Source organism: Melospiza melodia, chromosome 28 (genome assembly GCF_035770615.1).
Source record: "Melospiza melodia melodia isolate bMelMel2 chromosome 28, bMelMel2.pri, whole genome shotgun sequence".
NCBI lineage: Eukaryota > Metazoa > Chordata > Aves > Passeriformes > Passerellidae > Melospiza > Melospiza melodia.
The window spans coordinates 7,573,955-7,586,160 of record NC_086221.1 but is presented as its reverse complement, the minus strand read 5'-3'; the positions used below and the strand labels follow the sequence as shown (position 1 = coordinate 7,586,160).

The 12,206-nt window shown below is 62.9% G+C and overlaps 1 protein-coding gene across 1 annotated transcript; it reads left to right on the top strand.

Moving 5' to 3' along the window:
• The first annotated feature begins 9,021 nt into the window (after positions 1-9,021).
• SPDEF (SAM pointed domain containing ETS transcription factor) lies at positions 9,022-11,893 on the top strand. Its single transcript, XM_063177896.1, has 5 exons — positions 9,022-9,469; positions 9,810-10,007; positions 10,092-10,139; positions 10,518-10,658; positions 10,754-11,893. The coding sequence occupies exons 1-5, from the start codon at positions 9,022-9,024 to the stop codon at positions 10,930-10,932; spliced, it is 1,014 nt and encodes a 337-aa protein (XP_063033966.1). The 3' UTR covers positions 10,933-11,893.
• Positions 11,894-12,206: the final 313 nt, after the last annotated feature.

Sequence of the window (12,206 nt, the reverse complement as noted above, 5' to 3'; positions counted from 1 at the left end):
TCCTCGCTCCGGGGGCAGCGTGTGCCGCCCTGCCCCAGCGCTGCCCGTGCCAGCCCGTCCCAGCCGGGCTCTCTCCCTGCCCAGCGGCTCCCACGCTGTCGCTCCGCGGGGCCGGTGCGCCCCGGGATCGTTTTGCATGTGGGGAGAACGGGCGGCAGAAGAATGAATTTGCATTTCTCAATGGCACCCAGTGTGGGAACCAAAGCCGCCGAGGGTTCCGCTGCCACTCGGGCCCGCAGCGGGGCTGTGTGAAAAGACAACATCGCGTCTGCTGGCACCGGGCCCGGCCCGTCTCACCTGGCTGCCCGTGTGTGCCTGGGAACCGCTGCCGAGCTCGGGCAGGGGGTGCCGAGCCCCCGGCCCCGGTGCCATGAGCGGGGGACAGCGACCACACCACAGCACCGTGCCTGTGGGGGTTGTTCTGGGGCTTCTCTGGTGCCGGATGGGATTTAGGGTTGCTGAGCTGATGCAGCACAGCCCGGACCAGGATCCTTCCCCTCCTCTGCCCCCCAGATGTCGGTGGCGGTGCGGGGGGAGCCGTGGCCTCTCCTCACCCTGCGGGAGCGGGGTGTGCCCACTCCGCCCTGAGCCCTCTCTTCCTGGCACCGCCGGGCGACCCGCAACCATTTCCAGGCTTTTAATCCCAAGAGACAAAAGCAGGAGTTTAATGCCACCGGAGGAAGAAAAGAGGAGGGCTTTGGGAAGGGAACAGCAAACACGGCGCTGGATCCGCTGCTCCCTGCCCGCCTGGGCGTCCCACGAGTTCCCCGCGTCACCCGGGGTGGCACCGAGCCTGGGGGGACCCGCGGTGGGAACGGTGGGGACCTGGTGGTCCAGGGTGTTCTCATCCGCCTCCCCCAGCTCGTCCTTCCCCGCTGCCCTCCCAGGCACGGCCAGGCTGCAGAAGCGGGGCTGCGGCACCCCAGGACACACCGTGCCACCTCCTGCCACCGCAGGTGCCAGGCAGCCTTTGGAAGGTGCCAGGTGGCCGCCAAGGTCCCTGTGCTGAGCAAAGCGATGGCTCCTGGATCCCCGGTGCCATCGGTGCGGATCAGACACCAAAACCCAGCGCTGCTGGATGGAGCCGCTTCTCCATTTCCCCCTTGGCAGGCTCGGGGCTGCCCTGGAACGCGGGTGACACCGCGGTGCCCTGGCAGCGGCACGGGGACAGCCGGGAGCCGCCTCAAACGGCGGGGATGGAGGGTGGGAGCGGGCTCCGAGGGGGCACCGGGAGCCCCGGCTGCGCTGCCAGGGCGGCTCCGGGCGGGTGGCACGGCAATAACGCCGCTGTTTGCCCCGAGCACACACGCGGGCCCGTAAACTGCGATTATGGCAGCAGCTGCGAGATGGGGGAGCCCGGGCGGTCATAAGGGGAATAAAGAGGAATAAAGGGAATAAAGAGGAGCGGCCCCGCTCGCCCTGGGGCTGCCCGGGAAGTGGGCAGGTCTGCCTGGGGTAAGGAGCAGTCAGAGGGGATTGCGGTGGTCTGGAGCGATCCCAGCAGTTCTGGAGGCGCTGCCAGGGGAATCTGCACAGGGACATTGCGCCAGCAAGAGCTCCTTTCCCTCCGTGCACACCTGTGCTCCCTGACCCTCTGGGTAATTCTGGGCTCTGCTGGAGAGACCTTCTCCCCTCCCAGGATCCCTCCAAGGCGCGGGGAAAATGTATTAAAGGTTCTTCAACCATTTCAGCCATTTCCAGTTTCCTTGGAAAGCCTCAGAGCGCCCACCCAGCAGCCTGGGAGTGGGGATCCATCCTGTCCCATTGCCACCCTGTGGCACAGACATGTGGCCTCTCAGAGGGCCTCCAGCTCTACTCAGGGGCCACCACTGTCCCAAAAGTTGTGCAGGAGCTGGAGCAGAGGAAGCCCCTCCATGCAGGGGACCAGGAAACAGCTGCGTGTGGGGACAGGTCGGGCTCCATGCTCCCTGTGGTTTGTACAGTGACATCAAGGCCTTCAATAGTTTTATTATATGTGACATGGCTGCTTATCTATTATTCTTGTGATGCAGCCAGAGATTAGCTCCAGGCAGGTGGGCAGGGATTCCTCGGGGCTGATTCATGAGTTTCTCCATCTCTCCCCTCCGGTCGGCCGCGTTCCCGAGCGTTGCAGTTCCAGCGGTGGCAAAAGACACCGGAATTGGAGCTGATGGGTTGACAGCGAGGACAAGGAAAAAGCACCGAAAACTGGGCAGAAAAGCCAGACCTCATTTCCCTCTTTTGTTGTTCCTCAGGTGTTGCAATCTCTCCTTTTCCTGGTTCGCATGTGCAAGCAGAGCTGTGCCGAGCTGCGATTGCAAAAGGTGCTGGGGACAGCCCGAGCCCAGCACAGCTGGAGCCCCTGGAAACTGGGGACACTGGGAGGCTCCAGCCCATGGAAACTGGGGACACTGGGAGGCTCCAGCCCATGGAAACTGGGGACACTGGGAGGCTCCAGCCCATGGATATTGGTGACACTGGGAGGCTCCAGCCCATGGAAACTGGGGACACTGGGAGGCTCCAGCCCATGGATATTGGTGACACTGGGTGGCTCCAGCTCCCAAGCCCTCTGGGAGGGAAGCAGAGCTCTCATTTTGGGGCCTTTCACCCATTTTTGCAGCGCTGTGCTGCACTGCCCAGCTCAGTCTGAGCCCAGAAAAGCAAATGTTTTTCTCTTTAATCTCTTTCTGTTATCGAGATCCCACTGCTACCAATAAGGGAAGTGGGTAAAGCTCTTTCAGACTGAGGTGTGAGTCTGGCAGCAGGTCCCAGACAGCCCAGCATGACCCAGGTCTGGGATGCTCAGGGCCTGGGAACTCCCCACTGCTTGGTGACACCTGACACTGTCCAGTGTCCCCAGTTGTGCTCTCTGGAGCTCTGGCCTGGTGTTTGTTCTGGTGAAAAGTTGTAAAGGAGCCAAACAAACACGGGTGACCTGGCAGTGGTGTCAGAGCAGATGCAGCCTGTGCAAAGCCAGCCCTGCTCCCCAGACACAGCCGGGCTGTGGGGCAGGAGCAGCACAGGAAGGGCGGGATGGCCACGGTGCTTTCCCAGCGTGGCTGGTGCCAGGCTGGTGCCAGGTTTACACGTGACTCCACTCTGCTTCTGCACTTCCCACAGCCCGGACACTCGTGTTCCTGTCCCGTGGGGAAGGGGAAGGGATCTGTGGCTGGAGGGCTGCAGCCCCAGGGCTGAGCTGGGGTGTTCCTGCTCTGGGTGCCCTCGGGGACCCTGAGGTGTCACACGGGAGCAGCTTTGGGCGCCTGTGGGGCCTTGTCCAAAGCAGTGGATGCTCCGAGTGGGCTGAGATTTCTGCTGTGGCTGCCACGAGTGCTGGGAAGGCACTGGGGGTTCTGGACCCCCCTCCCGGCTGTGCCACATCCCAACCAAACATTGCCCAACCCCTGGCAAAGCCCAGGCAGGGCTGGCGGCTTCTCAACACAGCGGCTTGTCCCGGGGACCCCCACAGCCACTTCCACGTGTCCCAGGCCCAGTTGTGTTTACCAAAACAGGGGAAAAGAACTCCCCTGGGACACGGGAGCCCTGGTCCAGGGGGAGCTTTCCCCAAGATAAGATAACATTGAGGCATTTCAAAGGGAGGCAGAAACTCCTGGCGCTGGAGATAGCAGCGAAGCCCTTTCCCAGCACTCGCTCCAGGGTCTCCTTCCTCCAGGGCTTTCATTTCCCCAGGGCAAACATTTCCGATGGATGGCTTATCAGCCGTGCCTGCCCCGGGCCAGGGCAGCCAGGGGTGCCAGCTCTGTCACCCTGTGTGGGCTGGGGACAGCCACGTGCCCAGGGACGCGGTGACGTGGGGCCAGCCCGTGGCTGTTTGCAGCGGGGTTTGGTCTGACGTGGGTTTTTAGGGCACGGGGGAGTTGGGTTTTGGCAGAGCTACGTGCGCAGGAGAACTGCCTGAACTGCCCTGCCTGCTTCATGTGCTAAAAAAAAAAGACAATAAATACCAGCTCGGTGTCTGTCTCGCTCAGAACGGCTTTTTCCTGCTCGTGCCGGTGGAGACAACCTGGGCCTGGAGTGTGGCACGTTCTGGCTGTGCCCCCGTGCCCCATCCTGCAGCCACAGACCCCTGGGCAGGGCACAGAGCTGTGTCCCCGAGCTGGGAGGGTTTGGGTGCTGCCAGGGGCTCCCTTCACCCCCAGAATCTCTGTGCACCCTCATTTATAGGCTCTATGCCTGGCTGCAGCACTGGGCAGGGGGTGGTTCTGGGGCTTGGGTCAGGGATGCTCCCAGGGTGTCCCTCAGGGATGCTCCTGGCCCCAGCATGGCCCAGCTCTGGACTGATGTCATTCCATGGACCTCACACACCTGGCAGGTCTCTGCGCTGCAGCTCTGACTCCAGGAGGAGCCAGGTGTCTGTCTGTCCCTGTCCCTGTCCCTGTCTCATGCATGTGAGGTTTGGAAGGGGTTAACGGTGCCTGAGTTTGCCCCGTTCCCCTCCCAAGGCCCGTTCTGATCCGAGCCCGCCCTGGACGCACCTGCCAAGGGTTAACCCGGCCCGGGCTGTTCAAACACCTCGGCTGAGGTAAGCGCTCTTGTTTGTTCAGGTAAATAAGGAAGGAATGGGATATAATGGGCAAAGGAGGCTCTGCCCGAGCCCTGACACTCGCTGCCGCCTCCGGCTCCGTCCCTGAGCTGCCCGTGGAGCCTCTCGGGGTGCCCGGTTCTGCCCGCTGTGCCCTTCCCGCCGGTGCCCACCGGTGCCCACCGGGGCCGATGCGGCTCAGCTGAGCGGGGCTCGGTGCTGTCACCGGGGCTGGGACCCTCACCCAGGCCATGTCCCCCGCACACACCGTGCCCGCTGCCGCAGGGACGGCCGTGCCCAGCCTGTGCTGGCACCCATGAGGATTCTGAGCTCGCACACCCTCCAGGTAAGGCGCCCGCGCTGCCGCGACCCCCGGCTCCCCCAGCGCCCACCCAGCCCCGGGTCCTGCTCCTGGCACCAGCCTGGGGTGGGCACGGGGCTGTCCCATGTCACAGTCCCACCCCACAGCTCCTCCAGGGGCCCTCCGGGCTGAGCAGGGACAGGCTGTCTGTCCCTTGGTGTGAGGTTCTTGGCGTTTCTTTGCATGGTGTCACCCAAAATGAAAGGGGATTTGCCATTTTTGTGTCTTTGCAACCTCCTCCTGCTCAAGCAGGGAGGGTGGGATGGAGCCAGGACTCCTGGGGCTGGCTGCTCCTGAGCCCACCTGGTGACAGCTGGGACACCCAGGGTGCCACCAGCCCCTGTGCCAGGCAGGGGACAATGAGCTTTGGGGCACCGTGGGACAAACCAGCAGCTGGGACCCTTTATGGAGCATCCTGGGGGGCTGTTGAGGAGCTGCCAGCTCCGGGGTGTCTCTGTGAAGCTGAGCCCCTTGTCCCAGCTGCTTTCCTGCTGGGGTGGTTTTTGAGTCAGCCCTGAAGTCACTTTGGCCGCGGGTTTGGTTTTCGTGGTTCTGCTCGGTTAGTGAAACACAAACACCGTGAGGGTGCCAAATGCCCACAATAGCAGAGCTCTCCGGGGCCGGGAGCACGGGGGGGAAGGTGCTGCTGTAAACAGGGGCTCCCTGGCCCCAAATGGGGAACACCAAGCTCTGCTGCTCACCGGGGGCACGGCGAGCACCAGGCTTTGCCAGGGTCACTGGCGGGTGCTGCCTGTCCCTGTCACTGCTGTTTGCCTCCTGTGCTGATGGAGAGGGCAGCCTGACCCGGGGCGTGGGGACCTCTGGGGACACCTGGTCCCCGTGCCAGCAGCCATGCAGGTAATGGCAGGAGGAGCCAGGGCACCTCGGTGGTGCTGGAGCTGAGAGTCCAGGCCCCCAGGATGGGCTGCATCCCCCCAGGGGTACATCAGAGTGAGCCTGGGGCTTGTCCTGGCCCCAGCCCTGTCACCACACAGCCCCTGGGCTGTCACCTCCCCAGCCCCTGCTCTGTCACCTCCCCGGCCCCCCAGGGCTGTCCCCAGTCCCTGCCCTGGCTGTGGGGAGGTTCTGGCCAATCCTCCTTCCTCCACCCAGAGATAAGGAGGGTGCGTGGCACAGGGTTTGGCAGCAGGACGTGGCACAGCTGTCACTCTGGGGCTGGCATGGGACACGCTGGCAGGATCTCAAGTTGTCAGCAGCCTCTGAGCACCCACCTGGGTGCCTGCTGCAGCCCTGGCTTTGCTCTTTTCCTGCTTCATCCAGGCTGCCCTGGGACAGCTCAGGGTCCCGCACATCCCCAGCTCCTCCTGGGACAGCACAGCCCATCCCTGTCCCCACCTGCGGCTGGAGGTGACCCTGGAGCTGGCCCAGCTCCCTCTCCCCGTGCCTGGGAAAGGCTTTCGGAAGTGCCCGGGGGTTTGGGACCCATCCCGGGCTCTGCGGGCAGCGCCCCTCCCGCGGCGGGGCCACCGTGCCGGTCCCACAGCGCTCCGGCACAACCTGTTCCACCGCTGATTGGAGTTTAATTAACGGACCCATTGTTCCGGGGGTGGGGGGGGGGGGTGGGTGAATTTATTTTTTGGTCTTTTTTTCCCTCTCGCTCTCAAAGGCCCATCCCAGCCTTCCACCCTGAGCCACTCTGCACTTGCCAGCAGAGCTGGGGGTGGCACGGGGGTCCCTGTCCCCATCGTTGTCCCCCTCGGCTGTGGGGTCTGTGTGGGGCTGAGCCGTGAGCCAGAACCACCCACGGCCCCGGGCTCGGGCTGGCTCCGTGCCCTGGGAGTGCAGGAGCCCCATCCCAGCCCCAGCTCCCCATCCCAGGCAGAATTCCCTGGAGCAGCAGCCAGGGAGCTGCCAGGGCTGATGCAATTACCGGCTCAGCCTGGCTCAGCTCGGGCAGGGTTTTGGTGCCATGTGTGCCCCTGCACCTGGGGCTGCCCCTCCAGCTCTCCTTTTCCAGGGAAATGCAAAAAGGGGAAGGGGAAGAGGTGGGAAAAGGGCACCTGAAGCGGCTTCTCAGTGCAAACAGGTCCCACCCAGCCCGGCCGCCTGCGAGCCACAGCCGGAGAAAGTCAAACAGCGGCCCCCGCCCTGGGAGGACAGCGCCCTTGGTGGGGCACAGCTCAGCCTTTTGGGGACACTTCCCCGGGAATTGGGTTCCTCTGCTCCCTGCTGGAAGGGGGAGAACAGGATGAGGGTGAAGATGGGGCTGGGGTTGTCCATCCTGTGGTGCTCCTGAGGGTGGTTCCACAGCCCTGCTCCCCCACGGGTGAGGATGGACCGTGCCCTCAGAACATCCCAGAGGCGTTGGGAATGAGGCACCTGTCCCCTCCCGGACACCCCCACGGCCGGCGCTGAGCAGCAGCAGGAGCTGCACAAGCTGTTACCAGTTTCCTTTTGTGCTGGGAGCAGCGTGAGGCTGGATTTAGGGCTGATCTCCTAAAGCTCTTCTTTTAATCCCCAGCAAATCAAGGAGAGGTTTGGAAGCAGACACCATCTCTCAGGGAAACTGTTTGGGCATGGTGGGGGCAGCCCCAGACCAGAAGAGGGTTTGGGTTCCCTCTTCTCCCTCTTCCTCCTTGCTGCAGGGCCACCAAAACCACTCAGGGTTGTGGGCTCCAGCTCCTAAACCCACAATGCCTCCCAGGTCCCCATGGGCTGAGGCTGTTTAGGTGTCCCTGGCTCTTCTACGGGTTTTTCTGAGCTCTTTGGGCTATTCCAAGGATGAAGTGATGAGCTTGCCCCAAGTGCAGGCAATGCAGAACTTCAAACCCATATTCCTGGGAGCACTGAACCCTCAGGAGCTGCATTATCTCCCCCCTGAGCATGGGACACAGGGCTGCGTCCCCATTGTCCCTCCTCCACTGACCACCCCGTGCTTGCTGGAGGAACCCTCTGGGATCTTTTCCTCTCATTTCTTTTAAACCTTTTCCCCCCCAGCTGGGGTTTGGAGCACAGGGCACCCCCTTTCCTTGGCCACTGCTCCCTGCTCCCCTTCAGGGCTGCCTGGTGTCCTGAGGGGTTTCAAACTTTACACACTCCTTTCCCAGTGCCAGCTCCATTGATAAAGCTCCTTTTTCTGCTCTTAAACCACCAATTTGGGATGGTTCTTCTTCTTCTCCTTGTAAAATGCGGTGCTGAAGGTGGAGGAGCTGGGCAGTGCCCTGGCCATGCCCATCAGCAGCTCCTCCCTGGCAGGGGCCTCCCCTTCCCAAAGCCTCAGGATGGTTTTTGGGGAGGTTTCTCCATGGATGGAGCCATTCCTTGGTGTTGCCATGGAAATTCAGCAGGTTCATCCTCTCCTCCATGGCCTCCAGGACTCCCAGGCTGATTTGGGGTAGTTTTTCTTGCTAGAAAGTGAAGGTTATTGCAATTGTCCTGTCTTACAAGGAAAGTTCTCATCTGGGGGTTGATAACAGCGACCAAGGGCCGGGTGCTGGGCTGGGTCCCTCCCAGGGATTTGGGTCTGGGGGCTGCTGTGCCTCAGGTGGAAGCAGCAGAGGATGATTTCCACCCTCAGAAACCTCTCCCTGCAGCTCAAGCATCCATTGTCACCCCAGGGCTGTCCTGAGGGAGTCCCACAGTGCCTTCCACCCCTCGGCTCCACCTGGGACTGAGCTGCTGCCAGCCTGGGGTGCAGCCCCCGCGGAAACCCTAAACACCCAGACCCCAAATACCCGGACCCAAAACACCCAGACTCTAAACATCCAGACCCTAAACATCCAGACCCTAAATACCCAGACCCTAAACATCCAGACCCTAAACATACAGACCCTAAACACCCAGACCCTAAACATCCAGACCCCAAATACCCAGACCCTAAACACCCAGACCCTAAACACCCAGAGCCAAAGCAGGGGTCAGACCCTGCTCATCTCCTGAGCTCCCTCTCCCTGCTGCCTGCTGCTGCTGTCCCAGCCCCGGGCCAGCCCCCCCAGCCGTGGCTGATGCCCCGCAGGCTGCCGGGCACAGTGGGGCTCTTTGCCGGGCTTTTCCCCTCTAACAGGCTTAGTCCGTCCCTTTGTGCCTGGCTGCGGGGCTTAAGGCAGCAGCGGTGCCGGGCTCAGCTCTGCCCCTCTCTCATCCCCGGGCAGGTTCGGAGCCGGCGCTGAGCGGAGGGATGGGCAGTGCCAGCCCCGGGCTGCCCGCTCTGCCCCCCGGCCGCCTCTCCTGGCCGGACCCCGCGCTGCTGCCGCCCCCCCGGGACCCCGAACCCCGGCGCTGGGGGTGCCCCGAGAGCCCCAGCCCCCCCGGGACCCCCGAGCAGCCCCTGCCAGCCTTCTGCCTGCACTACTTCGACATGCTGTACCCGGAGGACGCGGCCTGGGCCGCCAAGGGCACCGGGGAGCCGGCCCCGAGCAGCGGGCAGGGCGGGCGGGACGAGGCGAGGAAGGAGCCGGAGCAGTGTCCCATCATCGACAGCCAGGGGCTGGGGCTGGGCACCGAGGGGGACCTGCAGGACAGCCTGCACCTGGAGGAGCACTCGCTGGAGCAGGTGCAGAGCATGGTGGTGGGCGAGGTGCTCAAGGACATCGAGACAGCCTGCAAGCTGCTCAACATCGCCGCAGGTGCGTGTCCCCGGGGCAGGGATGGGTGTGCGGCTGTGGGAGCCGAAGCCTCGCTGAGTTTGGGGGGCTGCAGCTGCCTGTGGGGGCCTAGGGGAGTGTGGCTGCCCCACAGGGGAGGAGAGGATGGAGAGGATGGAGAGGATGGAGAGGATGGAGAGGATGGAGAGGATGGAGAGGATGGAGAGGATGGAGAGGATGGAGAGGATGGAGAGGATGGAGAGGAAGGAGAGGATGGTTCCTGGGGGGCTGCAGCTGCCTGTGGGGGCCTAGGGGAGTGTGGCTGCCCCACAGGGGAGGAGGGCTCGGCTCCCTGGCCACACTCGCCCCCCTCGGCCCCCAGACCCCATGGACTGGAGCCCCGGCAATGTGCAGAAGTGGATCCTGTGGACGGAGCACCAGTACCGGCTGCCGCAGATCGGGAAGTCCTTCCAGGAGCTGTCGGGAAAGGACCTGTGTGCCATGTCCGAGGAGCAGTTCTGCCAGCGCTCCCCCGCCTGCGGCGACATCCTGCACGCCCACCTCGACATCTGGAAGTCCGGTGGGTGCCGGGAGGGAGCCGGGGAGGGTGGGCGAGGCTGTGCCGCGGGAGGTGCCCCCCTGATGGCCCGCTCCTCCCTTCCAGCCGCCTGGATGAAGGAGAAGGCTGCCCCCGGAGATGTCAGATACTGCGGTGAGTTCTGCTTTGGGCAGGTCCGGGGTGCCTGGGGGTCCCTCCCTGCTTAATTGCAATTACCCGGAGCTATGGGGTCCGGGCGGTTCATTCCCTCTGCCCCAGAGCAGCCCCAGGGCTCTCTGCAAAACCCAGCGAAGGGGAAACGGCTCCATCCCCTCCCTGGCCCTGTCCCACAGCCCTGCACCCCTGCGGCCTGCACAGGGACAGCACTGAGCTGCTCTCCCTGCTCCAAGATGGGGAGAGGAAAGCAAATTTTCCATACCCAGAGCCGGGCTGAGTCTGGCTGGGAGCGGGGCTCCCTGATGAGGACTCGAGCAGCTCCCTGGGGTGACGCACGATCCCTTCCCTCCTCTCACCCGTCCCTTCCCGTGGCAGGAGGTGACACCGGCTGGGCCGACAGCGAGGTGGACTCGTCCTGTGCCGGCCAACCCATCCACCTGTGGCAGTTCCTCAAGGAGCTGCTGCTGAAGCCGCACAACTACGGCCGCTTCATCCGCTGGCTCAACAAGGACAAAGGTGGGCAATGCGCTCCAGAGGCCCCGGGGAGGGCGCTGGGGGGCTGAGGCGGGGCAGGAGATGCTGTAACCCCCCGTGCCCCGCTCCCCTGCCAGGCATCTTCAAGATCGAGGACTCGGCGCAGGTGGCGCGGCTGTGGGGCATCCGCAAGAACCGCCCGGCCATGAACTACGACAAGCTGAGCCGCTCCATCCGGCAGTACTACAAGAAAGGGATCATCCGCAAGCCCGACATCTCCCAGCGCCTCGTCTACCAGTTCGTGCACCCGGTGTGAGCGGCGGCAGGAGCGGGGAACCTTGGCTGCTCCCTCTGCCCCGGCCACAGAGAGCAGCAGGACCGTGCCAGGCTCCCCCTGCCAGGACCTGCTGGCACCCGACACAGGGACCCCCTGACCTCCAGCAGGCCCTGGTGCGGGGCAAGGACCGTGCAGAGAGCCCTTGTCCCCCACGGGAAGGGTGGGCACCGTGCCTGGGCGTGTCCCCTCTCCTCTTCTCCCTCCCCAGTTGTGGCTGTAGGTGGCTTCACCCAGCCATTGTTCAGGGAGGAAAAAGCCTGGGGCATGAGCTGAGACAATGGCACCCACAGGGACACCCACAGGGACACCCACAGGGACAGGGACATCCACTGCTGCTCATGGTGGGCTCCTGCCCCAATCCCTGTGGGAGCAGCCTGGCACCTGCCAAGGGTGCTGCCTGCCATGGAGCTGTGCCATTGGAACTTTGGGCACCCCTCGGGACAGGTGCATCCCCCCTTTGCTGTTCACTCCAGGACATGCTCAGCTGCTCCTCTTCACGGGGACTTGGGGCTGCAAATGGGAGTTCTGTATCCACGGCCCCATCCTCGTGCACGGGGCCACCAGAGCCCTCCTAAGCCCCCAGGTTCTGTGCCCTGGCTCAAAGCTCTTCCTTTGATTTGGGTTTTACTTGGACTGCCTGATTCTGGAGTTTGGGGAAATGGAGATGGCAGCTTTGCCATTTCCCTCTGGACAATAGATGCAGAGTGTGATCCGTCCAGGCTGGACAGGGGCAGAGAGCTGGGAATTGCTTCACCTGCTCATTGCACCAGAGTCAGAGTTACCTGGCAATGTTGATCTTTTATATTATAGGCTTTTTTTTTATTTGGTTATTTGCTTTTCTGTTTTGGCTGGTGATGAGTTGTGATTTAGGTTCAAATGCCGAGGGTGGCCTGGGCTTCCAGGGATGTTCTACAGGAGTTTAAAAGGAAAAAACACCTGATTCTTGGTCTCTTGATTTTTTTTTCCTTCAAAAATCCGCCGGTGTCAGCTACTGCCTTTCCTTTCTGTTCTTGCTCCGTGCTGCTCCCATCCTGGCAGGAGGGATGGAGGGCAGTGAGGAGCAGGGGAGGGACAAATACTGCCTTTGGAAAAGGGAGTGGAAAAACAAAAAAATGGGAGGGAAAAAAAGAAGCAAACTCTTTCTTGTGATTTGCTGTGGGCACCTGACGGCAGACGGTGCGGGGGCACTGTGAGGACGGGCTGGGGGTGCCAGTGGTGCCCCAAATCCTGCGTCCCCCCACCCTGGCAGGGTG

What these genes read in the sequence shown, in the direction of transcription:
- SPDEF (XM_063177896.1), top strand. Translation starts at nt 9,022, where the DNA reads ATGGGCAGTGCCAGCCCCGGGCTGCCCGCTCTGCCCCCCGGCCGCCTC. An exon ending in GCTGCTCAACATCGCCGCAG is followed by an intron (nt 9,470 to 9,809) that starts GTGCGTGTCCCC and finishes CTCGGCCCCCAG; the next exon opens with ACCCCATGGACTGGAGCCCC. An exon ending in CGGAGATGTCAGATACTGCG is followed by an intron (nt 10,140 to 10,517) that starts GTGAGTTCTGCT and finishes TTCCCGTGGCAG; the next exon opens with GAGGTGACACCGGCTGGGCC.